Here is a 23,090-nt window from a genome sequence, read left to right as displayed (position 1 = left end):
TTTACCCTGACAAACACATCCGAGCATTCAGCCTACGTGCCTGCTCACCTGGCTTCATGCAGCAGCCCTCAGACTTTGAAAAAACACAAGCAAGGAGAGAGAGGAACCTGCTTATGAGAGGGGCAGGGGGCAGAAGGGTGCCTGACACAGCAATGAGCGCCCATTGCTGAGTCACAGGGCGACTGTGGGGGCTGCAGGCAGCAGACCCTCACCCTGTCTCCGTGGAATGGGCGCACTTTGGGGACAAGCGGATCTGCAGATGGGACTCCTTCATTCCTGAGTTCTTCCATCCCCAACACGGCAAGGGGGGTTGGCCTTAAAAGAGTAAAATATCCATGGACCTTTCCAGAGCCTGAATGGCTGGATAAGGAGTCTCAAGCAGGAGATGCCCACCCTGGAGCAGGGCACAGTAACTGAGGGGCCCCAACAGAGTGTGCTGCCCTACTGCACCAGCATAGCCACGACTCACAGAACTGCTGGGGGTGGAAGGGACCCATACAGACCGTCTAGTTCATTATTAGTACCATGCTCTGTCCAACTGACCCGAAACTTTGTGTGGTTTAGTTTATGGCCATTGATCCTTGTCCTATTGCTGCACACCACCAGAAAGTCTGGGACCGCCCTCCCAACACCCAGCTTTGATTTATACCCATGAACGAGATCTCTCTCATTCTTGTCTAGACAGAACAGACTCAATCCTGCAGCGTCTCCTTGTAAAAGAGATCCTCCAGATCCCATCTCATCTTTGTGGCCTCCGCGGGACTCTCCCCAGTAGTTCCATGTCTCTCTTTTACTGCGGAGCCCTGAACTGGACACAGCACTCCGGATGTGGCCTCACTAGGGCCGACTAGGGGGGAGGAATCACCTCCCGCTGGACACGCTCTTCCCGATGCACCCCCGGATACCATTGCCCCCCTGGCCGCGAGGGCCCTGCCGGCTCATTGCCACCCGCTTGTCCCCCGCGGCCCGGCTCCGCCGAGCGCCGCCAGCCGCCGCTCCGCTAGCGGCGCTGCGAGCGGGCCGGGCCGCGCCGCCGCCACGACGGCGACAGGCGCCCTCCTTCCGCCGCTGAGGGGCTGAGCCGGGCCGGCGCCCCACGGAGCCCGGCGGGCGCGGAGGCGGGGCCGGGGCAGGTCGGAGGGCGGCGCGGCGAGACGAGGTACGGCGGGGCTGAGCTGCCGCGGGGACGGCGGGGGGCGAGCGGGCGGCTGGGCGGAGCGCGGGGCCGTCCCTTCTCAAGCGTCGGCCTTCGCCCGGGGGCTGCCTTCGCCCGGGGGCTGCTTTCGCCCGGGTGCTGCCTTCGCCTTCGCCTGCCTTCGCCTTCGCCTGCCTTCGCCTTCGCCTGCCTTCGCCCGGGGGCTGCGCCGCGGCGCTGGGAAGCGAGAGGCCCGGCGGGAGGCGGCCACGAAGGCCAGGCACATCAAAGGCCTGGGAATTCCTGTCCCCTGCATCCCTGTCCCCGCCTCTGCAAACCTCGGTCTCCGGGGTGCCATGGCCCCCTAAAGCCACCTTTTGTCCTGAGGGGTTACGACCTGGGGAGGTGTGGGCTCGCTGCGAGTTGCTTACTTTAAATACTAAAGGCCTGACATGAAATGCTGAGTGAGCACTCTTTGCTAGCACCCTTTAACACTGTGGTCAAGGGCACAGACGCTGAGGTATAAAGAAGGATGTGCTTAATTAATTTGGGAGGACGAGGGCAAAGGTGTGTCCCACCGCTGATGGGAGAGAGGCCGTGGTGCTGCAGGGGCTCTCTGGCTGCTCGGCACTGCCATTCCTGCCTTTACACAGCACTGCCAGCGAAGTAGGGACCAGCATCACAACAGAGCCTTAAAATGCTTTCTGCGGAACAGAAACCTAACTTCAGACAATGCACCGAAATGTAAAGGTGAAATAAAAGGGGCATAGATACAGGATAAAGTACCTGTATGTGTAGCTTCCCAAAACAGCCTAAGTTTCTGTCTGGAAACTTTGAATAGACTCTAAAAATTCGGTTTTTTGCCGGCTGCAGTGTTTGTTACATGCCTCTTGAAGTGCTCCAGGTATAGTGTTGGTGAAAGGAAATGCAAGCCCTGCGCTGAGCACTCAGAAGACCTGTACGAATCCATAGTGTGCTCTCAGCTCAGCAGCATGACACAAGTACAACTAAACATGCTTTGGATGGTGTCAAGCTTGTATGCCACATATATCCCAAAAAATCCCCTAATGGAAATATGGTATATCCCTATACTGGGTGTAAGGAAGGGCAGCAGTTAGTGAAAGGATGGTGCAATAGCCAGCAGGCACACCTTCACCTTCTGAATGTTTTGACACGGTGCTAAACATGCCTTAGGAGAGTGTAGTGTTATTTAGAACCCATTAAATAATGATTTCTTTTTTACCAGGAGGAAGGAATTTGTTTGCCTTCAGTTGCAATATATTTGGTTTTTTCCAGGGCTGGGACCATGGCTGTTGACTGGATTGGTTTTGCATATGCTTCATTGCTGGTGGTTGGAGGAGTTGTAGCATACACTCGTAAAGGTTAGTACTGGGACAGAAGGATTTGGAAATGAAGCATTTGATTTCTTCTGTGCAGTGTGAGACATGAAAACTTTGCTGTAATTAGCACAGCTGCATTTTACATCCATCATATGCTGCTGTAAATGCACTGAGTTTCATGAGATGTTCTTGGGCTAACTTAAGCATTTAAGTGAGCTTGTTTTCAGGGCTAAGAGTGGAGGTTGTCATGTTATCTTTGACCTTAAACACATTTTCGGCTTTCTCATTGCCTTTCAATCATTCCTATGTTGAGCACGGTCTATCCTTGATTAAAGCTTATTTTCTACAGAGAAATCCAGGCTTGATTCTGACATTTCCAGAGGCACGGTGGGAGAAAGCCCTCTCCTTTTGATGGTTAATTCTCTGGCACTGTTAGAATTGTGCCTTTTCACAGTAAGATAACGAGTCGGGTTTTAGGTGGCAGTGTAGCACAAAGCGCAGTTCGGTATTCCAGGGGTTTTTGCAGTCCCGTGTCCCGGCTCAGCACCGGCAGAGGTCGCAGCGGTACCGAGGATGGGCGGGCGGGAGCTGCGGGCGGGTTCCTGTCCGCTCCCCGCAGAGCCCCGGCAGCGCATCGGTCACCGCCCCTGCTCCATTGTCCGTCACCATTCTTGTGGTTCAGGGTCACCATCTCCCTTTGTTGTGTGCACACGCTTTGCTCTCAGAGACACGGCCGAATTTCTGAAAACGCTGTGGTTTTGTGTTTGCAGCCAGTTGCATTCACTGACTATCCCATTCACCTGTTCTCTTCACTCTTTAATACTTGGTCGATCCTTGTGGCAGATCTAGATAATTTTTTATTGGTTATGATTTACATTTTCTTGCAAAGTCTTGATTAAAAATACTCAAAAGGATTGGGAACTAAATGACATTGGGGATCTGAATTCTTTATTTATAAACATTTGGGGATCAGTTTAATTCAAATAAGGTCTGCTATGCAGATTCTACACTTTTATCATATGGTACCAAGACAAATGTCTGTTCAGAAATTTAAAATATTAGGGATATATCTAGAATTTATGAACCAGTTTTTCAATAGCAAGAAGATGTCAAGTTACTTTTAGAAGCCTTGTTTTCATCCTCCCTGCCATTTTTTAGTTTTTTCATTCTTTATTCATTAAATGTGATGTTGGTGATAGCATTTCTTTGTCCAGGACTGATGTCAGACTGAAAGGCCTGACATTATGACCACACGTTTTCCAATTTACTCTTAATATATATATTGGTACATTTCTACCATTTTTGTAGACTCCTAAGTGCTGTAAGATATAGTTAAAATGAACATACAGTTCAGAGAAATTACAAAAATCCTTCTTAAGTGTGATAGAGAAAATAGCCAAATTTAGGGTTGTATTTTTCCCAAGTTGCAAGTATTACTGGATCCTGATCATCTCCCTCTAACTTAGTTGACTTTGCCCCTAATCCCACACATTAGAATGACCCAGTTGCAGAAATATTACCTCTCTCTTCACGCTGGGTGAGCTAAGCTGCAATGTGGCTCACCCAAAATCAGTTCTATTGTAGAGAGACAGCTGCTGTATAAAGATTGAGCTTAAAGACCTTGTGTTGAGAAATAACACTGGAATGATTTCTTGCAGGTAGTAAAATCTCTTTAGCTGCTGGACTCACCTTTGGCTCTGTGGCTGGTTATGGAGCTTACTGTGTAACGTGTGATCCCAGAAATGTGAAGATATCATTGTGTAAGTGTTTCACTACAGTAAACAAACAAACAAGCAGCATCCTGAACTGCATGTAAAATTCTCTTTTTAGTAAATTTTTGGTATTGCTTTGGTTTAAATGTTGGGTTTTAACTAGAGTTCAACACTTCAGCTTAGCTTGCTGTCTTGGTTTGGAAAGACAGGAGGCTGCTAAGGAAGGCAGGAGCCTCCCCTGAAATGGAGAATGTAAACCCTCCTCACCCCTCTGAATTGCTATAAATTTCAAATTAAGGGGCTCTCAGGCAAAAAATATGGGAGCAGGAAATAACAGTTCTTTAATAGGGAAAAGAAAAAAAAATAAAATAAACAATGCAGTACACTAGATCAACCCTGACAGAGTCAGAACCCAACCTGACACCCTGTGGGGTGTTGGTAGCAGTCCAATTGGAAATGGGACTACAGTCCTCCTGAAGTATCAGGTGTGGTTCTGTTGGAGCAAGGGGGATCTGTAGAGAAGGATGTATTCTTCCTCTGAAGATCCCGTGGAAGATGAAGACAGCTGCTGTTTCTCTGGGGAATCCTGTGGAGAGAGCCATGCTGGTGTTCCAGAATCTCAGGTTATATCTGGGTAGCAATGCTTGGCTCCTCCCTCTGGGCAGAGCATCTCACAACGGGATGTCATAGTTCTTATCAGTCATGCACTGTCATTCAATAGTCTGTTATCAGCAGAGATCCCCTCCCGAGGGAGGTGTGAATGTGGTCACTCAAAGAGAGAGATAAAGCAAACTGCCCACTTGACAGAGGTAATCTGCCATACAGATGTAATGGAAAACATCTTGCATGCAATCTTCAACACTTGCAAAATTCAGGAGCCATTTACAAGGTAAGGCAGATCATTGACACAAAGCCAGTAGGTGTGTGTTACTCCTTTTATGAGATGTTTGCCTAACATTGTACATATTATGAAATCCAGCTGATAAACAGGACATAGTACTACAATAAAATCGTTAGAGTTACAGATTGAATTTTGCAATCCGAGCAATAAAGGAGATGTGGGATCCACTGTTGCATAATGTAACACATCCTCAGCTGCCAGGGAATGGAACAGTTTAACTTAGGGGTTTTCCTTTGCTGCTAAGAAAGACAGGATACAGACTGGGCAATAATTGTCGTGGCAGCTAGTTTGCCATGAAACCCTCATGGAGGCAAAAAACTGCAATCCCTTTGGGGGACGTAAACCTTGCACAAGTGAATTTGCAATAAGAGCTGTTGGGAGCTTGTCTCACCCATTGTTTTAGCAAAGGTGGTTTAGGCTGTGGTTTCACATGCAGAAATGCATTTAAAATGCATTTAATCCAGATTGTGTGAGTACACAATTAGTTTTTCTCAGCTTGGAATTTGTGATGTATTGTTCATTCTGGCTTTGTGCTTTGCACCAATCACAGTTATAAAAATTTCCATTTTAAAAAAATGTTGAGTAGCATTGACAGCAAAGTGTTCCCAGCAAGTTCTTTATTAAAGGTGGTAATTGTGGACCTGATCCGCTCCTAGATGGCCTTAAATTGGATTTCCAGTTTTGCCACCATGACCTTGCTCAGATTAAGTTATCCCACTGTTTAAAAAAAACCCAAAACTTTTTTTGGAATGAAGACATAGCCTTAAATATATGTACATTTATAATCAGTGTGAGATGCTTTTAAGTAGTGTATGTTATTATACTCCTATGGGTCAATTAAGTCACTAAATTAGATACAGAACTTATGGAAGACTCATTAAAACTTTATAAATGCTGCCTGTTTCCGAATTCCCAGGTTTTGAAGGGACTAATACAAATTTTCCATTAATGTGCTTTTGAATGTCTGATATCTAAAATACCCCCCCAGTCTTTTACATTTAATGTAGTCGTAGGCATGTGAGGAGTTTCTCAACTGGAGAAATGTACAGTACTTGTTTAGCAGAAGTTACAGCAATGAGATGAAATTGAGTTCACTACAACTGCCTTAGAAAGTTTTTCTTACATAAAGTAAAAGGAACAAAGAGTTTTTAAAGCAGTCTTAGTTTAGAATGTTTACAAAGAAAGCTTTTAATTGCCCTTTATTACAAATGTGTATTGCTTTTGGAGAAAACTAGAATGTTTTCACTTGTGCCTAACATGCCAAAATGTGAAAAGCAGCTAGAGCACAAATGAAAGATGGAAATTAAGTGCATGGAAGTGACCACTCTGAACTTAGAAACCACTACAGTAACTTACAATGTAAAATAGGAAATCTAAAAACAACCCATCCATCCAAACCATAATTATTGACAGTAGTTTTCACCTATGCAAGACTCTCCTACAGTAATTTAGGTAATATTCTAGTACAAGACCTTGATAGTAAGGTTGTTGTAACTTGTCCTACATACAAAGAGTATGTAGCCAATGGGTACCCCAGGCAAATTCTCTTAGTTGTTTTATAAATTACTATTTCAGGCATTTTCCTACTTCACCTGAAATAAGCTCTGTGTTTTCTTGGCTACTTTAATGCATTTTTATGTGTTTGAAGTAGATTTAGTAGAATTCAAAGTTCAGTATGCAAGAGTTAGTAGCATTCATAATGCAAGTTGATTCTGATCTGTATATGATTCACTGAATTGAATTGCTCTTGATTTATTCAATTTCTTTGGTTTAAGGTGAAACAGTGAATGTATAGCGCTTTCTGAAATCTGGTCTGAAAGTTGAATGCATTAAAAAGTCTCTGGAACATATGAAAAGGCAGGTACTAGCAAATGGGGGAAAAAAGAACATTACAGAGTGAATATGCTTTGTAGTTTGTAATAAACTGTAAATATACTCAGGACTCTGGCAAGACACATGCTGTGGAATAGTTCACTCCTTGAGACATTCCTGAGAGGATCAAGGCTATGTGACTAGAAAATAAGAGCAATGGATAATGGAGCATAATATTTTTTTTTGCAGCATATCTTTGATGAGTGCACATGGTTGGTAGGGTTCTGTAAGATACTTGTAACTGTCAGGGCTTGTTTTGTATGCTGAAGTGAGTTTAAAACTAATTTTTGACCTATGAACACAGGACTGGCCCCAGGATTAGACAGTGGAATTTGAAGAGAATTAGCCAGATGGTTTAACTACGCCATAAAAAGGGAAGAGACTTGTGTGACTGCCATTACTTTGGCTGTGAAAGTGACAAAGCCCAGCTACTCATGAGAAGTCCTGCCTCTCTGCCCACTTCTAGGAAGCATTTCAAGTGCCAGTTATTTAATGAAGGTAGCTATCTTTGCAGTTTCATGTGTTCTCCTCAGTCTTCTCATTTATGTAGCACTCTGCAGCCATAGTTCAAAGTGAAATCCCTATGCCTGATGAGTTCAATGGTGCCTCCATTTTTAGATTGACTACTCCAGGAAGAAGATGCAGCTTCTTTCATAGTTGTTCCTTGCTGCTTGTGCTGCATTTATTGCCCTCTTGGGCTGCCCACCTTGCTCACAGGCAAGGAAGTTTTCCTCATAGCAAAAGGCTCCAGAGGAATTGTAGTCATGAAGAAGGAGATGTTGATAGCCATATTCTGTAGCAAAACCAGGTGGCAAACCTTCCAATATAGTTTTTAAGGCTCAGCAATTAAAGAGCTAATATTCTAAAAATAAAACAGATAAGAAGTTGACTGCTCTAGCTCCTTGAATAGTTAAAAAACAGCTGCAATGATCTAGACTGGTGGGATTTATGAGACACTATTCCTGTAATTCAATATTCATGTGACTGCTATGGCCAAGATTCTTTCTACTTTGTTGGTATCCCCATGAATTTAGATATTGGTGAGTAGAATTGACTGACTGACAAACTTACCCAGTCTTCATGGAATAGGATTCAGCATTGTACTGCACATAGAAGCTTTATTTGTAACTAAAAGAAATCATAATGGTGTATTTTGGAAAAGTAAGAATGTTTTTATAGACTCTGTTTCTGATCTAATGTTTCACTAAATTGCAGTTCATAGAAAAACAGAAATGGCCTTTGATAACTCTGCGTGTTCCTGAGTGGTCCACTGAGAAAAGTGAGAACATAAACATGTTGGATTGTCTTTTACAGTTTCATCTTTTCTTTTGACCATTATAATGGGAATGAGGTTCAAGAGGTCCAAGAAATTAATGCCAGCCGGACTAGTAGCATGCCTGAGGTAAATACATATTGCAGATCTTATGGTAAAGATTTCACAGGTTATCAAATAGTTGCCATTTCACACCCTATTCAAGACACTGTTGGTGGAAGTCACTGTCATTCAGCAACTATACAGCTTCAGTGAAATTAGTTTCGAGGTCACAGTCCTGTTTCCAGTGAGCAGCTTTTTCATCTTACTAGGCAGATACAGCAGATACAGGTGAGAAGGGACTTTCTCGTCCCAGAAAGGAGAGGGCAGCAATTAAATATTAATGCATATTGATAAGGCATTTGGAAGAACCTAGATAAACCTTAGTGTTTTCGAACACATACATATAAAATTAGTCTAATTTCATACAACACAGTCATCTTAGAAAAAAAGGCCAACACTTTGGTTTAGAAGTGCTGCATTCAAAACTACTGGAAGCACAATACTGTTGAAAAACGGGACATTTTAGACCTGACCTAAGAACTTTGGCCAGTATTAATGCAAATTTAAAAAAAAATCTGGCTGCTCCAGCTGCTTTATTGCTGCTGTTCAGCATTCTGGAAAATATGATTTTCTGAATCTATTAATTTGGAATTAAATTATGGAGTAAGTTCAAAACTTTTTTCCCAATTAATCTGTAGTGCAAAACATTTTCGAGGTGTAAATCAGAATCCCCATCTCCTGAAGGAATAGTAACGGTTGCTTTTTCATTTTAATATTACAGATTTAATATAACACCATTCTGTTTTACTTCAGTTACATACAGGGAGGAAAAAATCAGAAGCAATTTGTCAACATTTAAGAATCGGGACTTACACTGGAAAATGTTACTATCCATTGTGGATTGCTTTTCCAGCCTAGGTGGGCTTTGTTTTTCTAGACACTGAGACTGGAGATCTGGACACCTGAAAAGACAGCTTAATAGAGACTCCAGTGTCAGTTATTTATGAATGCACTCTTATTTAATGATGACTTACACTCATTTTATTAATGACAGCCATATTTATGTTTTCTTGTTTTGTTTCTTTTTCAGCCTATTGATGATTTTGAGGCTTGTTTTTATGCTGCTGTAGGAGAATTTAGAACTGAGAATTTAGAATATGACTGCCATGCCCACCAAACAGACATGCTCTCTGTACTTGAAAGACAAGTTTGAACACAAGTCTTATACTGCATTTATATTTTCTGTAAAAGATCTGTACCTGTTAATCAATTATTGATATGTTGATATTTTAAAAGCTTTTTTAAAAACTAAAGCAAGTGTTTTGTTGGTATATTTTGATCTACTTTCATTTAAGCGGTCTATTAACTCATGGGATTTTTCTTTGTAAGTTTGATCTCTTTTAGGGGTGCAGAGCGCCCCAGGAAATTGAATTACTCTTGCACTGTATCTCTGAAATAATATCTATAAATACATGTTTATGCTAAAAAGGTATCTTGTATTGAAGTATAATTTTGTAGTTTCTGAAATTAAATAATCAGTTCTAAATCAAAAAAGTCTTGGGCCTGTACTGTGTTGCACTAAAAACCAACTTTCTTTCCAACCCACGCTCTTGTTCCCCTGGTTCTACATATAAAAAAATCAGTGCTCACATAAAATGTAACAGGTTTGAAACTCATCAGTTTTTTAAGCAGAGGAGTGAGCCATTTTGTCAATGAAAGAGTCTGGTGCTCTGCTTTGTACTCAGTAGTGGTTTAAAACATGTTCCATGCTGTAAATTGCCAGTGACATGAACCATGGCTGAGGTTCATCATCATGCTGCACAGAGGTTGCAAGCCCTCAGTACTCTGGGACAGGTTTGCCATTCCATTCTCACACAGATTATCTTGCTGAACTCCCCCCTGGTAAGCAGAAGAGACTGTTCAGTCACCAACTATTCAGGGATTGAAGTTGCTTTGATTTGTGTACAAAATAAATATTCCTGAAGTCTCACAGCTTGGCTAAGACTGTCTTCTAGTGTACAGGGAATATAAGCAAAATCATTAGGAAGCAGTATGGGGGGGTGCCCTCTTGAAGACAAACAGAAATTTTGCTGCTTTTCATTTTTTTCACACAAAGCTTGCTTATGAAGGTTATTGTGTATCATGATACCTCCTTTGTGATGGTTCCTAAATCATAGCACTTATTTGGAAGAGAGGAATAGCCCAGTGAAACGAGTGCTGTGCTGGGCAAAGCTACTGAGGGAATCTTAATGTAAACCTGTTTGGAGGTCAGCAGTGCTCAGGTGACTGGGGCACTTGTGGTTTGTACCTCTGAGATGCACCTGGCTCTTCTTAGGCACAAGTCAGGGAAGGAGTTAACTTTGCTGGGCAGCAATTCTTCATGGACCCTGGCTGACTGTTTGCCTAATCAGCTGGAGTCCCGCTGAGGAGAAACAACTAAGTGCAAAGAAGGATGGCTTATGGCAATGTTCTTAAGGGAACAGTGATTGTTCCCATCAAATTAGGGTAAAGATCTGACATAGGAGTGCATACTTTAGGCACAGTTGAGGTAAAACACACTCTTACTGAAAAGGTAAGCAGCAAGTGCACTTGGCTTTATAAATTGGGAAGTGACTGCAGAAGGTAAAACCTTACAAAAAACCACTCAAGGAGCATTTGCCTCACTGACCAGCCAGCCAAGCAGCAAAAGAAGAGCAAGGGAATAAGTGCTCTCAGCAGATGAAAATCACAGCAGGCCAATTAAACACAAGGACTTTGATCTTTCAGTGAAAAAATCACTCCTAAGAGATTCGTGTGGGGATTAGAAAAGATTTTTACTTCTGCCCATAAACTTAAAAGGATCATGAATTTTAGTTTTATTTTAAAAGGTTTTATTTCCTTAATTTTTAAGCCATGAAATACAGCAGGGAGACAGTGACCTTTCTAGGAGACCACCTAGAGAACCAACCCAGAAGATTCTAGGCCTGAATTTAAATGACTTCTCAGTTTTCAGGGTGTGGCTCCTCTGTCTGGCAGTTTATTAAAATGGAGTTGGGGATCATGTGGCTTTTCTAGAGTACTCCAGAAGCTACAACTGAACATTTTACTCTACCAGGCATCCATTATAATTGAACACACAGCAAGTGTCAGCATATTTTATTTCATATAACTGCTTCATTAAATTCTTCTTTCTAGACTCAACAGATCCTAATCAGCCTTTTACTCTAATTTAAAAGTGTATTCACAGTGTATTATTTCAACACTGGCCATATGATGCAGGTTACAGAGCACATCTATGCAATTTACTCTTACAAAGCAAGCTCTGGTAATATACTACAGTTGGGTTATTTTCATCAGATTAGATATTGAATATTTTCCTCACAACAGCAACAAACTTCTCATCTGTTGGTGGCTTCCGCTGGCTGCCAGGCTGTAAGAATTTTTTGATTGTTGGAATGTTGCTGATTCTTCCTTTAAAAGCCTGTAAGAAACAACAGTAAAGCCAGTGAGATAAAGGAAATTATAATTCCATCCTTTATAATTTAAAGATCAGGTGACTTGGATTTTTACTTGTCAGACATACTTATTAAACAGTAAAAGGTATTAGCTTTTTCTGATCTGTAATGCTGATGTTATACCTTTGTTTCCCAGATAGGAATGGGAGAAATTAATATTTAAGAGTTAAGATTCATCTAGTAAAAAGTGGAAGAAAAAACCCCACATAGCAATCCTGCAGATATATTTGAGGAAAAAAAAAAGAGGCAAAGACAGGAATATCTCAGTGCAAAGCACTACAGAAGTCAAGATATAGGAAACTTAACTGTTCTTTGTATATGATTTCTTAAAAATGTAATTTTGCTGGCAAAAAGAAAAGGACAGGAACTGCAGACACACCAGGGCACAGACTTTCCTTCTGGATATTGCTGCTGTGTTAGAAGATATGGAAGTAGCAGTTAAAGGACCAAATTGGTAGCACTAGTGAGTGAATTCCTGCCAGCTGAGAACAGTTAGGAAAAGCAGAACTGGAGAAAGGTGAGTCCCCAGCAGCTCTGAGGCAAGGCAGTGCACTGAGTGCAGGTTTTTGTAGTCAAGCAGACCAGAGAAGTGTCAGTACAATGGCTCAAAAGATGTAAACATCAATTAACTTCCAACAACAGTCAGTGAAATTTGTTTGTTACCTTCCATACTAACAGCAGATGATTACTGACCTGCAGCAGAGGGAATGCAGACAGTACATCAGGCTTACATTCTTCTGCCATTAAAATGGCTTCCAGCAGATGGACATCTGCCCAGCTTAATTTGTTGCCAACAAGATAATCCTGTCCGTGATCTTTTAAGGCCTATAAAGTATGAACAAATAAACAAAAAAATTCACATGGGATGTAACTATTTTATCTAGGTATTTCATTGCAGACAGATTTCTGAAAAAAACACAGCAGAGCAAAGCCATGCAAGAACCTATGAAGTTAGAAAGTGATACGTATTCTTTCAACAAAAAATTAAATCAGAATTCATGTTTCAGTGTGTGCAGTCCCATCTCTCATTCTAACCTACTGCACCAGGTAGCTGTATACCAAGTCCAGTACCACAAGAAAGACTTAATCACACAAAAGGAACAGGACTAAAGTAATTGGAAGAGGTAGTCAGGCCAGTTTACATGTAAGCACACCTCTAATTTTTAAGAAAAAAGTTCAGCGAATTTCTAGATGTTTCAGCAAAATTTGAGTCTGCTGATTACAGTTTGAAATATGTCCAGAATGAAGGAATACAACCTTCCCACCCTTTATCTTGTAAGGAAGGAGAAATGCTTTATGGCAAACTGCTGATGCAAGAATCACAGCCTGCCAAATCTAACAAGTGTAGTGGACAAGTTGAGATGAACATTGCAGCACAGCTTCAGAGCAGTCACCAGCTCTCCAGCCTACCTTTGTCCTGAAGACTGTCACCCTCCCATCAGGAGCAAGAGAGGCCATGTCTGTGCCTAAGTCACACCAAGGCTACTCCAAATTAACAAATGTGCAGTAAGACATCAGTCTGTGACTCTGGAAGCCAACTGCTTCTCCAGGCCCATCTGTCAGTTCCACCAGAGAGGCAGCAATCATGGGCAGAGTCACAGCTGATCCCTTCACATACTTACTTCCTACACTGCTCTAACAAGGTCTAGCACAGCTTGTTTATCACACCGTGTGGAAACTCCAAACATAGCATCTGATTGCCTGCAAGGCTTTGTATTGCCTTTTGCTGCTCCATCTGGCTGCTGAGTGTTTAAAGTGAACTCTCACAGCTAGGTATGTTTCCTGTCAGCTTCCAGAATGAGTAACACATAGACTGCAAACCCTGATAAGCCGAATCAATAGACATCTTAAACAGCTGGTACAGAAAGAAAATTATTAACCATTTTAACAAAATTAACTAGGCTAAAATAATGGAAAAGTTCAGCTGTGTCTTTACATTAGCAAATAGGGGTTACTTTAAAGACTCTCCTACATAGAGCATACATGCTAAAACATATCACAACAGTACTTTATGCCACCTAAGCACAGGCTTAGAGAATTTTGGTGCATTTTTATTTTATAGTAACTTAAAACACATATTAGACTTTGAAAGATTTGGGTGTGTAATCAATATGTCTCAGCACAGCCTTCCATTGGTATGGGAGTGGATATATATGAACTCTGATCACAGAAGTGATGGATTATCATTTACATTGTTATTTTACAGGGAGGCCTCTGTGGGTTTTGTTTGTACAATTTAAGACTCTAATAAAGTGGGACATGAAATTGCAGTTTCCTGTAGTTTTTGAGTGGACTTCAGCTGCCTGGTAACAAAGGCTTCAAGCTGGAAACCCAGCTCAGCTCTGAAACAGCACAGCTTTGTACCCTTGGCAGATTTCCGAGGAGACCACTGTGCCCTGAAAAAGCACTGTGAGAAAGTCTGTACAGCACAACCACACCTGGCACCAAAGGAAAAGTTACAAACAGAAGCAAACTTGTGAGATGAGGATCACAGCTGGCTCAATTCAAACAAGAAAATCTTCAAACAAAAAAATTCAAAATGTCCTTACAGGAGAAATAAAAGAACAAAACCAACAGCAAGTTGTGGAAAATGGCAGCTCAGTAACATCCAGGCAATGTTCCAGGGAGAAGAAAAGAACAATCCATCCCCTCCTGACCAACTCCTCCCTAGCCAAGAAAGCCTTGTCATGCGCTCTAAGGGGATGGCAGGCACAGCAATGCCTTCCCTCACAGCTCAGGCTCTTTGGTGCATGCTAGCCAGTAAATAATTGCTTTATGCTTTCTATGCTACATGCATCTTGCTTGCAGAGCCTCTCTGTGCACACCTAAGGATGCCCAAGTAGCAATTCAAAGAATGAAAATTATAGTCTCTAAATATAATACATTTAAGCAATTGATTCAAGGAAGATCATAGAATTAGATCCTTAGCTGTAAAGCACAAATATATTTTACTTTGAATAGCAGGAATAAAGGAGGCTGAGTGTGACACCTTCTTGTTCTCTACAACACTCTGACAGGACATTGTAGTAGGGTGGGGGTCGGCCTCTTCTCCCAGGTAACCAGTGACAAGAGAAAATGGACTCACATTGCACCAGGGCGGGATTAGATTAGATCTGAAGAAATTTTTGTTCATGTAAAGGGTTGCAAAGCACTGGAACAGACTGCCAGGGAACTGGTGGACTCACCAACTCTGAAAGTGTTCAAGAAACATGTGGATGTGCCACAGGAGGACACAGTTTGATAGTGAATATGGTGGTAGTGCTGGGTTGACAGACTTAATGATCTTTAGAAGGTCTTTTCTAACCTTAACAATTCTGTAACACATTACACTTCCAGACAATAAGTACTGAAGGCTGGCACAAGTATTGAAATGGTGCATTTAGGCAAAACACTGGAAGCCATCAACTACAACTTTTCCAACACTAAGCTAGGTTGGAAAAGAAAGACAGCAAAGAGACCCAGTACTGAAACCAGCCCAAAAATTATTTTGTGGCCCTCTTTTCACATTGCTGGATACCGGCTCCATCATACATTTCTAGAGTTCTACTGTCACTTGCCTTCTGGAAAGTATATGTGTGGGAATAGTGGGGGAGTGGGGTAGGAGGGGGAGCCCAGAACCCACTGTCTTTGTGAACTGCTGGTCATTTATCACTTACCTTTTCATAAACAGGGAAGTACCTGGTTGTAGCTCGTTCAATGATTAAGGCAAGATTCTTTTCTTTTGTATCAGCTGGTTGAAAAGGGAGATACATGATCATTCCCATTAGGTCTGTAGTTCCCTCCACGTACATATCAATCCTGGAACAAATATTTTTGTTCAACATAGATCATTCAAACTTCCCATTTTGATTATTTTCCTGAAATAAAACTTTGAAATGATCACTGAGTAAAATGTTTATTAGTGAATGTAACGTAATACACTGGTTTATTTTCTTGGTTCTTCCACTTTGAGAAAACTTCCAGCTTTTTTCAAAGCACAAATTGTAAAACGGGCTCACAGTATATGCAATAAGCAAAAAAAAAAGGCTGCAAGTAATGTATTTAAAGTGGAATTCATGCTATTTTCCATTAATAATCTATTCATTTATGCTGTGGGAGAAAAGACTGCACATGCAAACCACTTTAGGGGAAAAAAAATTAGTTTTGAGGTCTAATCATGAGAGGATGCTGGCTAAAAATTGCCAGTCCATAATAATCTCCACAGTCTCTGGAGGTGCCTTTCCATTCTCACAAAATAAACTCTCTACAGTAAGTGACGGTCTGCTAGGTATACTCACCTTTATACTAATGCTGTGCAGATACTTCACAGCAACATTCTTTCTGTAACTATTAACAATCATGGAGGAGTGTTAGTAAGCGGCACACTGTTACCATACCAGGCTCTCTCCTTCAGGTCCTTCCCATAGAGGTTGTACTTTGCTGCAATGTAGCTGAGGATGGCTCTGGTCTGCACCATCTTCATCCCATCCATCTCCACCATGGGCACCTGCTGAAACAGCAGGACTCCATCTAGGGAAGAAAAAAGATCAAGCTACTCAGGCCACTGAAATACTACACTGAAAATAAGGAAGAGACCTGGTAAGAGAACAAGACATTTCTAATTCTCAGGGATGAAAGCATACACAAGGAAGAAGTTCTTCTTTACAGGTGAGATCATATTGCAGGTCTTAAAAAATACCTCCTGTTGTTCTTTTGTTCTGTGTGTGTGAATTTCTGTTTAGGGTACAGTTTACAGACTCACCATTGCGCAATTTTTCTAAGTCTTCTTTTGTCTCTATGAATTGTTCCTCAAACTGAAAAGCAACAATAGAAAACAACACTGTCACTCCAAAGGCAGTGGAGAAGTGGAAGGAAGTCTGGCAGTTAGAGCTCACCTCTCCACACCATTCTCCATACTTCTCTCATTGTGTTGACCCTGTGAGGAATCCATCCAGTGCCAGGAGCTGGGTGAGCAGCCGCAGTTCCAGCTGCTCATGGAGCCCTGGGAGCCCAAGGCAAGAGCTGGGAACTGCCTCCCTTTGCACAACAAAGGGCATGGGGACGTGTGGCACTGGCCAGGTGAGCCACAGCAGGACCCCATGACCCCAAAGCTTCACTTAGACTGTGAGGGTATAAAAGACCAGCAGTTTCCTATGTTTCAAGTCCCTCCCTGGAGTCATAATGTTACTCTGTTGTTGCACCACGATTAAATTATTTTAAGGACTGATGGAGAGGCTCCTGGATGGTCAGACAGGAAAGTTGCCTTAACAGAGCCCTATTTCATCTCTGCTCCAGCAGAGACTATAACCCAAGACTTTGGTGTCCCCAGCTCCACAGGATTGTTCCATGCATTAAGCTCCAGAAAGAACTCCCTCGTTATAAAGACCACAGTCACCTGCATAAACCATAAATTGATACCAAATTACTCAATTAAAAAGCAGCTGATGCCACATGAAATATTGAAAAACCTATTGCAAATTATGCCTCTCTTACACAGCATTTATCTGCATCTTTAATCCACTGGATTTTTATTTTTTGCAATAAGGACATTTGAATGAGGACAAGATCTTGGTTTCCTCAGCACTTGTGTTCTGCAAATTCTCTGTCAGCAATATTCTCAAGTGAGCACCATTTTAAAAAAGCCTTTTATTTCCAACAGAGTATAAATAGTTCCAAAAAAATGTATTCAAACAAAAACTTAATGTAGGAATTAAGATGTCATAGGATGGCCTTCACCTGATGTGAATCTAGATAGATCCCCTAACACTGCCTTTGGGGCACATCTGCTGATTTATCCTACTCAGGTCCTGACCCAAAGAACAAAAGGTGCTTTCTTTGGAGAGAATGTTCATAAGTTTTCATGTGGTATGCATGGTCTTTCAGTGGAGAAGACTCATGAGATACAGGGAAGTTATGAGCATTGGCAAAAAGTCACAGTTTTGTCTGTAGCAACAATTTACAATCTCATCTTAAAGTATGTTTCAAAAATTACACCCATCAATTCTCTTTATATGTTAAAATCTCTTCACTGTGTAACTATGGCTCAAGGAATACATAAAATAAAACACAAGAGTGTATCACTCAATCTAAGCATTCTGCATCACAATTTGTGATGATGTGCATATCCCTAAGCACAGATGCAACTGGGAAACCCTTCCAGAGAATACCTATTTTAATCACAAATCACTTTATAAAAAAAGGTACAAACCTCAACCCCAGCTGCTGCTAACAGCCATCGGATTGACTCCATCTTCCCCCTTCCCTTGGTGTAGTGCAGCTTGGGTTTCCCCGCCATGATTTCAGAGTTCTTGTTTCCTGATAAAATCAAGATGATAATCTTATGGAAGCATGCTTTAAATTAGCATTTTGAATGTACCGCTCCAAACTATTAAATACAGTTGGATAAATGAGAAAGTAGAAGAACAATCAAGTCCTACATGCTTGTGTTTGATACAACCAAGTTTCCTGTGGATGAATGGAATAAAAGAAAAACTACACAGTAGCAGAATGTTCAGCCATTCAGCCACATCAAGACAATAAGATAATATAATATCCTAAATAATATATTATTGTAGTTTGAACAGCTTACTGAGTTTTACAACCAAAGCAGAACTGTAGGGTATTCCTGAACTAGCACATTTTTAACCTTGCAGTGATGCAATCTCTTCAGTAGGTGCTGGGTTTTGTCACATGTCATACCATACTTGAAAAATGTACTGTATCAAATGAATGGCTTCCAAACAACACCAAACTAGTGTCACCAGCACTGTTTTCACCTCTCTCATATGACAATTCAGAGCCCTGAGCTCCTGTGCCTTTACAAATATGCTTTTAAAAGCAACATATATCACCAGGGCTTCTACATTCCTTATCCAGCTGCTACAGTCAAACTGTAACAGAGATTTATATTCTATCTGCCCTGAACATTTAACTTTAAAATCAAAAACCAAATGGATGGAACTGACCTCTGTTGGGCAGATAAGGCCTGGGCAATGCCCCTGGCAGCAGGGGGCTCAAGTCAGCCCATCAGATGATGGCACTGGGATGAAACACTTGGTCCTTTCAAATTTCCTACCATGTGCAGTCACATGCCACTGTATGACATGGGCAGCTGATGTGAGCTTGCCTGATGCTGGAAACAAAGCTAACACTGTACTCTTATCTCTAATGGGTCACAGAAGAATGAAGCAAATTTCATAAGACAGAGGCACAGACTAACAGAGTGCTTCATTGTCAAGCCAAAGGTTTATCTGTTCACAGGCAGGCTTATTTATGCTTGCATTGACTTCACAATACATAGCTGAGCCACAAAGTACAAATTTTGGCCATAATCCCAAGGCATCAATAAAGAGGCACAGACAGCACAACAATGACAGGGGAGACTGCATCCTTGGGCCACTCCACTGAAGTCCTTTGTGCTGGGTGCTGTCTTGCACAGGCTCTACAGCATACAGCCATCACTCTGTCAGCAACTGACTCACAAGAGAAAGAGGTGCCCCCATCCAAAATGCAGATTTTCAAAACCACTGCTCAGCTTCCACCTATCCCTGTGTCATAGTTTAGCAAGAGGAGAATTTTAAAAAATAATAGAAAACGTCACTAAAAAACTAGACATGGAAAAAACCCGAGAACTTCCTCTTTTCTCTTTCACAAGTTACCAACAAATCATTTACAAGATCCAAACAACACGTTAACCCTTTCAGTACATCAAGCCTCCCTCAATAAGAAAAAAAACCCCTCAAAATACAAACATACAAAAAACAACATAAAAACATCAAAGCCATTAAAAAAAGCAAATCCTAGAGAAAAAAATAAAGAAATATCTTAATTTTAAAACTAAAATCCTCTTATAAACTATAGAGAAAAAACTCTTTTTCCCTATAACACCTAAAACTATAAAAAAATTTAAAAATCAAATTAATATAAAACAAAAACCTCCATATTAAAATAAACAAATATTAAAATAACAGTAATCCCATTAAAAGTTTCTAAAAAGCAATCCTATACCCCCAAGAAAAAAATAAAAAAATCTCCGTTCCTAAAAATAAAAATAATTTTAAAAATAAATAATAAAAACTTTTACCTTTTAACAACTCATCTTTAAAACAATACCCCATAAATCAACATAAACAAACTGTAAGAAAGCTTATAAAAAATAAGAACTTCAAATTACAGATTTCCCCCAACAATTACTATTCGTTAAAAAAACACAAGAAAACTGGGTTTTTTTCTTACAGAAAAGTCTCCATAACATTAACAAAAAAGACTTCTCTCCCTAAGTAAACTAAAAAAAAATTTTAAAAATAGTAAACTAATTTTTTATTTTATTTACATTATCAGTAAGAAAAAATTTATAAAATAAATAGAAATATTCTAAAAATTTTGTTCTAATTCTTATTACTCTTTCTTTTAGTTACTGTTAATAAACTTTTCTTTATATTCTTTTAAAATTTTAAACCTACTTTACCTTTCTCCTTATCCTACCTCACAACAAAAAATAAATACATTAATAATTAACCAACACCAAACCCACCACACTCTTTAATATATTCATCAAAAGAATCTCAAAAGTAATAAAATCTCAAATTAACAAACCAAAACCACTACACAAAATTAGGATTTCTACCCAGTTTCAAACTAAAACCACGACACCCTGGCAGTGTCTGTGTCCCTGGACACCTCAGTCCCTGGTAGCAAAGCTCCCCTGATACAAAAGGATGTGCTTGTCAATAGATTATGTCTCGAGTGGAGCTGGCATCTCCTCCAGCACTGCTGGATGCCTGGCTGACACCTGAACAGGTCATTCAGAAAGGGACTTGGCACAGCTCCCTACCAGGCCCTACACACACAGGACCATGATCTAAACCTCATTTCTATTTCCCATGTATGACTTACACTATAACAAGTAAGAGAGCTCCTGACCTTCTATACTTCAGAAATACTTCATTCCCTGATGCTCAGAAAGTAAGTGTTGGTCTCAACTTCACCAGAGGAGAAGTGCACTTAAACCCTCACAGAATGGCCAAACATTCTAACCTCCAGCAGTGGGAGGTCCAGCGGGATCAAGGCCGAGAAACACACTGTAAGGACAAGCTAGCATAGGCAGAAAGAGCAAACTGACCTCTCCACAAAGCAGAGCTGGAGCTGATAAAATTCAGCCCACGCAGATCACTGATTGCCAGTGCTCCACTGAAAACCGGGACCTATCCCCTGAAAAGCCAGGAATATCTTCCTGCAAATGAACTGCTAAAGGTCCGAATTTGGGGTTCAGGCTGAACGCTTACATAGGGCTGCAAACTATTTTGGTGACCCTTTTATGGCTCTGTAATGAATATCACTTGTAAAATATTGAGCAGTGATAAAAGAGTCGCAAAATTGGTAAATTGTCTTTCTTGAATAGCAAGAATGGACCTGAAAATTAATCACAAACTTTCTTGATGTTTTCGCACATCAGACTTTCCTTGGACCACAGCCACACAGGTGTCAGAGAGGCAGCTACTGCTGTGATCGCTCTATTAAAAACACCCCACGTTGTTTTATCCAAAACAATTCAGGCAACAGCCTTTCAGTGAGGAACAAGTAAATGAATTTAGCAGCAAGCTCATAATCTGATCCAAGATCTTGAACTTTCTTCCTATCTGGATACGGGCCCCAGAGCAGTTCTCTGCAGCGCTTTGTTGCTCGGCCCCGTCCCGCACGGGCAGTTCCACAGCAGCCCAGCGCTGCCTCGCCCGGCCCGGCCTCCGGACCATCTTAACACTGCAGCTGCTCACCAGCGGGTGGCTTCCTCTGGGGCTCGGGCCAAGTCCGCCCGCGAAAAGCGTCCTTCGACCGCCGCAGGTCTGGACGAGGGGAAAGGCAAAGTACTCCCAGAGATTGCAAAACTCGCACTCCAAAGCGCAGTTTCTCTTCAGCTTCCCCGCTGATCGTACCAGAGCCAAACACAAAGAAACCCCCTCCGTGCCCACCCTCCCGCCTGTCCTGGTCCCTGCTGCAGGAGACAAGCTGGGGAATAACCCCTGGGCAAACTCCCTGGAGCAGCACGGCAGGACGCTCCTGAGGGCCAGCCGGTCTGTCACGCACCTCGCCCTTTGCCCTCCGGGCAGCAGCCCTGAGCCCGGCAAGAACCGGGCAGGAGCCCTGAGCCCGGCAAGAACCACTCGCTCCACCGGGCTGGCGCCGCCCGCCCCCCGCCCGCCGCCGCAGTACCGTGTGCCCGAGCCGCTCCGCCGCCACAGCCCCGGCACGGCACCGACACAGCGCCGACACAGCACTGACACAGCCCGGCCCCCGACACACGACCCTCCCGCCCCGTCAGAGGCCGCTCCTCCCCTCGGCTGCCGCCGTGCCCACCGCCCGCCCCGCCGGGCGCATCGTCGAACCCTAGCACGGCGGCTCAGGGAAAAGCCCCCCGAGCCTTGTCCTTGCAGTCTTGCCGAGTTTCTGTTGCGAAATGTGGAATATGTAAACATCTTCTTGACAAAGGATGTGCTTTGATGTTTGATCTTTGTATACTTTCAAGCCTAATCAACAAGAAAGAAGTTCTAATCTGTGAAACAAGAGAGCGGCTATCTAACAAGGTCTAAGTGAAGTCCAGCTGTGGGAAAGAGAAATTACTTGTCAGGAGAATTGCCTTGTTAAGAGTTGAACATGTTTTAATGATCTCAAACCTAGGGGGAGTTTAACAAGGCTTGGAAAGAACGATGTACCTCTGATAGTGGATACATAAAATACAGAATTTATGGGCCTCAAGGGCATTTGGCAGAACTCCCAAGATAAGGAAGAAACTAAAAAAGCCCACTCAGCAACTTTGCTGAGATCAGCTCTGAACGGGTAAAAGATAATTCTGGCAGGGAGAGATTTTCACACTACTGACTCACAGCCCACTAACTCAAGAAATCAAAAGAAGAGAAAGACCCAGTGAGCATGTAGACTAATTAGCATGAGAAGAGGGAGAATCATGAACCAATAGAAGAGAGAACATTGATTATTAAGAGAACTAGACGACTTGTAGTCAATGAACATTAATGCCTTTGCTTGCTAAAATGAATAAATAGTAAAAACATGTTATTGATTTTTGGAATACCACCAAGCAACCAGTCTTGCACAACTCTGAAATTAATAGTCAATGTCTCACTTAAGTGTGCAATTATGGGTTCGTTGCACACTGGGTAACAAACGTAGATTTTCTGGACAACATTTCCACTGGGCTGGCTCCAAGGCAGCTGCACATCAGGGACATGGCCAGGACACCCTGAGCAGGGGGCAGGCTCAGAGGCCCCCGAGGCAGCAGCGATTGTGTGAGCAGCGGGAGGCTGGGGCTGCAGGCCCTGTGCAAGGCA

At 42.1% G+C, this 23,090-nt stretch overlaps 2 protein-coding genes across 7 annotated transcripts; one reads left to right on the top strand and one right to left on the bottom strand.

Moving 5' to 3' along the window:
- The first annotated feature begins 688 nt into the window (after positions 1–688).
- On the top strand, positions 689–14,039 carry TMEM14A (transmembrane protein 14A). Of its 3 annotated transcripts, none has more exons than XM_077174971.1 (5): positions 689–1,159; positions 2,432–2,517; positions 4,134–4,235; positions 8,275–8,362; positions 9,089–9,356. In XM_077174971.1, the coding sequence occupies exons 2-5, from the start codon at positions 2,442–2,444 to the stop codon at positions 9,132–9,134; spliced, it is 312 nt and encodes a 103-aa protein (XP_077031086.1). In that variant the 5' UTR covers positions 689–1,159; positions 2,432–2,441; the 3' UTR covers positions 9,135–9,356. The 3 variants fall into 3 exon arrangements, with proteins under 3 accessions (XP_077031086.1, XP_054485464.1, XP_077031087.1); XM_054629489.2 differs by lacking the exon at positions 9,089–9,356 and adding an exon at positions 9,366–14,039 and having other exon boundaries at positions 731–1,159; XM_077174972.1 differs by lacking the exons at positions 689–1,159; positions 9,089–9,356 and adding exons at positions 1,284–1,540; positions 9,366–14,039.
- Positions 11,396–22,078, bottom strand: LOC129118204 (glutathione S-transferase). 4 transcript variants are annotated; one of them, XM_054629488.2, is made up of 7 exons: positions 21,958–22,078; positions 17,957–18,063; positions 16,511–16,562; positions 16,146–16,278; positions 15,426–15,567; positions 12,463–12,594; positions 11,396–11,735 (listed from the first exon to the last, which is right to left on the bottom strand). In XM_054629488.2, the coding sequence occupies exons 2-7, from the start codon at positions 18,041–18,043 to the stop codon at positions 11,613–11,615; spliced, it is 669 nt and encodes a 222-aa protein (XP_054485463.2). In that variant the 5' UTR covers positions 18,044–18,063; positions 21,958–22,078; the 3' UTR covers positions 11,396–11,612. The 4 variants fall into 4 exon arrangements, with proteins under 4 accessions (XP_054485463.2, XP_077031083.1, XP_077031084.1 ...); XM_077174968.1 differs by having other exon boundaries at positions 21,832–21,964; XM_077174969.1 differs by lacking the exon at positions 21,958–22,078 and adding an exon at positions 21,522–21,654.
- Positions 22,079–23,090: the final 1,012 nt, after the last annotated feature.

This window comes from Agelaius phoeniceus, chromosome 3, assembly GCF_051311805.1.
Source record: "Agelaius phoeniceus isolate bAgePho1 chromosome 3, bAgePho1.hap1, whole genome shotgun sequence".
In the NCBI taxonomy this organism is placed as follows: Eukaryota; Metazoa; Chordata; class Aves; order Passeriformes; family Icteridae; genus Agelaius; species Agelaius phoeniceus.
The sequence above is the reverse complement of the archived record's forward strand: the minus strand, read 5'-3'. Positions and strand labels throughout refer to the sequence as shown.